The sequence below is a fragment of the Acyrthosiphon pisum genome, chromosome A2 (assembly GCF_005508785.2).
Source record: "Acyrthosiphon pisum isolate AL4f chromosome A2, pea_aphid_22Mar2018_4r6ur, whole genome shotgun sequence".
Classification (NCBI taxonomy): domain Eukaryota; kingdom Metazoa; phylum Arthropoda; class Insecta; order Hemiptera; family Aphididae; genus Acyrthosiphon; species Acyrthosiphon pisum.
The window spans coordinates 35,534,369-35,538,683 of NC_042495.1; the positions used below are offsets into that span (position 1 = coordinate 35,534,369).

A 4,315-nucleotide genomic window follows, 5' to 3' on the forward strand; every position below is an offset into this window, starting at 1 on the left:
CATTCACTATTTATAGCCTGTTTCATCAGGGACTGGAACCTTACCGAAAAGAACCGGTTTTGGAACCGGGCCCTTCGAATATTGGGAACCAAAATCTTATTTTATTTAATTTTAATACCACGGAACCCTTATTTAAATTAATTTAAAAACTGGAACCTTACCGGTATACCAATACTTTAATTTACTTTACAATTTTTTTTACATACCTAAGCATAAAACCAATACAAGTAACAATTTTTTTATTTTTTAAGAACCGAAAAGAAACCGAAACCGTTATTTTAGTTTTCTGCCCTGCGCCCATACTTTAAATACTTATAACTCAAAGAAAAATATTCTGCTTTGGAATATGAAATTAGAACTCTGTTGTCATTCGAAAAAGTAAAAAACTTAAAAAAAATATAAGGATAAAAAATATTTAAAAATACGATTTTTTAATAAAAACGTTGTTTTTTAACAACTTGAAACTACGTAAAAAAATATTTTCAAAATCATTTTATAATACCTTTTGCAATAATGAGTATTTCATGATAAAAAATCACCTTGTATATATAGGCTTATATATATAGGCATATAACTAATTTATTACTATACCTATATACCTATAATACCGTTATATATAATCATATATATTATATATAGGCATGCGCAAGGGTGTGGTTTGCTTAGGGCTATAAATAGCCACACTTAAAGTTTTTTATTTTAAGGTAGGTATACTTTTTATTAACCAAAAGAGACTATAGTTAGACTATAGTTAAAGTTTAAAGTCTTATCCACCTATAACTGCTGGAATTTGGAAGTACCTACACTGAAAAAAAAATCCTGATCATATTAAAAAAAAACTATATTGGCTTGACAAATATCTTGTCACTATTCAACCCATAAGATATTTGTCAAACCAATAAATGTTTAATTGTTAATGCGATAATATTATTCCGAACATCAGTCTTATATTATTAACAATGGTCTTGTTTAATTAATAACTACTATTTTCAAATGAAAATATAACTCTTGTAACAGTGACAATATTCTTATCATCATAATCATATTTAATACTAACCAACAACAATGTTATTGTTTAAATAACAATTTTAATTTTTGAATTAACAACTCAAAATTGTTGTATTCATGAGTTGCATTATTAAAATCATATTTTGAAATATAATTTGAATGATAAATATTCTTATCAAAATGACAATTATCTTGTGAAAATGGTTGTTCTAACCTATATAATATGTTCAGCCTCTGACTATATATAACCACATGAGAATATAACGAAAACAATTAAAGTGGCTTCAGCACCCCCAGTTTTTTCATTGAAATTGCGTCCCTGATTTTAACTCTAGTTACTTATACATATAGGTATTTAAAAAAATACAAATTTTGGTAATAATCAGTTAGGTATATATATATAAAAAAAAATCTATACTCAGTTAATTAGTAGGTATATAAAATATAAATACAAATAGAATTATATTATATAATACTAATTCAGTACAAAAAAAATGTATAAGGTATAGTTATAATCAGTTAATTAATATAAAAAAAATATAAATTATAGATACATATATAATTATATTATCATACAAATTCAGTATAAAAATAAAAAAAAAAATGTATTATAGTTATACTTATAACGTAATCAGTAAATTAATATATTGATGAAATATAAAAAAATATATATTATAATACTGATGTAATAAAATAATGTATAATAATGTAATAATGTAATTCAGCTAATAAAAATATTTAAATCTGATTCCTTTTCAGTTTAAATAATAAATAAAATATTAAAATCCATCTATTAATAGCATCTTCTTAAGTTTTAAAAATAATATTATAGAAAAATACTAATATAATTAATTTTTTAATTCAGATAATATTTGAACCAATTTTGGGTGAGGAGAATCGTATGGAGATGTCACACCAAAAAAGTATTTTTGTACGAATAACCAAACAATTGAACTCTGACTTGGGTATTCTAAGTTAAATAAGTGGAAAATCTTGTAACATACTTCTATAGACCTTAGTATAGAATGCACTTTATACATAATTGTGTCGAAATATACTAAAATTTCTTTAGGATGAAATATTGTTCCTACAATTAAAATGAAGGGTTGAATAGGGTCCCCGCGACTTTTAAGTTGCTCTAAGTGTTGCTGCATTACATCTACAGATTCACCAAATACTATGAAACTGTCTTGTGAATCTTTAATTGAATACTTGATTAGATTCTTTTTTCCTTGTTCATCTCTGGTAAGTTTTCTGGAAGTAGGAGCAAAAAGAGCATGCAGCAAATATACCAATACACAATTGTTGACATCTATAATCAATTTTTTTGTAAATAAAATGCATTATTGTTATTAGAAGTTTAATTATATATCTTACTATCATTAATATTCATTTCATTTGTATTTTTTAAGGTATCCAATATTTTTCTGCTGTTTAAATCTTTGATTTTTTCATCGAATAATTTAAAAATTTTATCCGATTTGTCCTTGAAGTCTTGATATATATTAATATTAGTAGGAAATAGAACATTGTAATCAATATCAATCTAAAAAATTATTTTACATATAATGGACATCTATAACACGCATTTTAAAATTTTAATTCCTTACCAATTTATGGCCGTAAGGAACTTTATATTGTTTCCAATTCTTTAAAATGTCTGTAGTCGATCCAGAATTCTTAATATCATTTAATCTGTAATTTACAGTAGCTTTCCAGTTCGATTCTAGTTCTGGGAATGTAGTGTCATTGTATTTCAATACATCTAGTATAGAATCTATTTCACTTTCAGATACTGTAAATAATTAAAACCAATATAAATAAAGTAAGTTTTTATAAATAAATAGGTAGTACATATTAACGATTTACCAAATTCTTTTTCAAACCAGCCATTTTTCTGTGTTTTGTCATTGATTATTTTGTTTTTGATGATTGTTGTAGGTATTAATCCAGTATTTTTCATATTTCTTACAGAGTTGTAATATTTGGAGTACAATTTTCCTTTGGGATTTTTGTTACAACCAATTTTCATGAAATATGTATCCTGTAGGTTTCATAGATATTAGTCTAAGGTAACCTTAGTTATTAGTTATTAATTTTACAGTTATACTAGAATGAATCAATAAAATTACCTTAACTTCAGTTTTAAACATAGCAACAATTTGGTTTGCTAGTGATTCTGCCAAACTTACAGACATAGGTATTTGTTGGGACAGTACTTGTGCAATAAGTATGTCTACTAATGTTGCCCGTATACCATCATTTAGTTTGTTATGTGTTTTAAAATATTCTAATATACCTTGTTCAAAATATTTTTTAAACTGGAACTTTAATGGTAATAGAGCACCTGTTGTATTTTTCTCATCAAATATAGTTTCACCAATATGTTGAACTGGACAAATTTCATTGTTTATAGTAAACTGATTAATTTTGGATAAAAATTCATTATTAATAAGCCAATCTAATAAACGATATTCAGTGCTACAGTAAAGAAAAGTATTTTCGATGACAGATGCAACTCTGTGAAATTTAGAAAGTAAAATAGGCTCTTTTATTTCATCTCCTACAACTTTTTTTAACATGGACACAATAGGAGTTAAAATCTTTTCCACTATACCAACTTGAATATTTACAATGTCTACTCTAGAAAAATTATTGTTACTATGTAAATTAACAACCAGTTCTACTGCTGACTTGTATAATAATTCACTAACTAATTCAAAATTAAATGGAATTTCAGCATTTTCATTTTCAGTTAAAAGATTATTTTTATTAATAGTTTCAGCATTAAGAGATGGCAGTGAAGAATTGGTACAAGGTTGTTCAGGAATTTGAAAATTTAATTGTAGTTCTGGGAAGTGCTTAGCATGGATATGTCTTTTAAATGTAGCTAAGGACTGAAAAGATTGTTTACAGTTACCTTCGCCACATCTATAAGTACTAAGACTTTTTAATGAATGAAATATTTTAAAATGACATACTAATGCTTTCCAATTTCCAAAGTTCAATCCACATATAAAACAAATCATTTTAAAACCAAGTGGTAGCTTATAGTTAACGATCTAATATTAAAGCTTACAAATTAAATCTGTATACTTCAAATTCTCCAAATGAATGTAAACAGCAGTCTAGACAACACTCGTTCTAACAACCTAGGTAATATTTAGCAACTATTATAATATCTAACATTAAAAATGTATTGAATATCAACTTACAAAATAATAACTGTATAGGTACTGCAAATTCTTCAAATTAATGTAAACAGACAGAGTGTAGACATCACTCAATCAAATAACCTGGAAAATAA

General features: G+C 25.4%; 1 protein-coding gene across 1 annotated transcript; it reads right to left on the reverse strand.

The window, feature by feature from the left end:
* Positions 1-1,804: 1,804 nt before the first annotated feature.
* On the reverse strand, positions 1,805-4,267 carry LOC107883741. The gene is made up of 6 exons (XM_016804363.2): positions 4,224-4,267; positions 3,141-4,160; positions 2,878-3,052; positions 2,619-2,803; positions 2,386-2,554; positions 1,805-2,320 (listed from the first exon to the last, which is right to left on the reverse strand). Exons 2-6 carry the CDS (start codon positions 4,035-4,037, stop codon positions 1,857-1,859), a joined length of 1,890 nt encoding a protein of 629 aa, XP_016659852.1. The 5' UTR covers positions 4,038-4,160; positions 4,224-4,267; the 3' UTR covers positions 1,805-1,856.
* Positions 4,268-4,315: the final 48 nt, after the last annotated feature.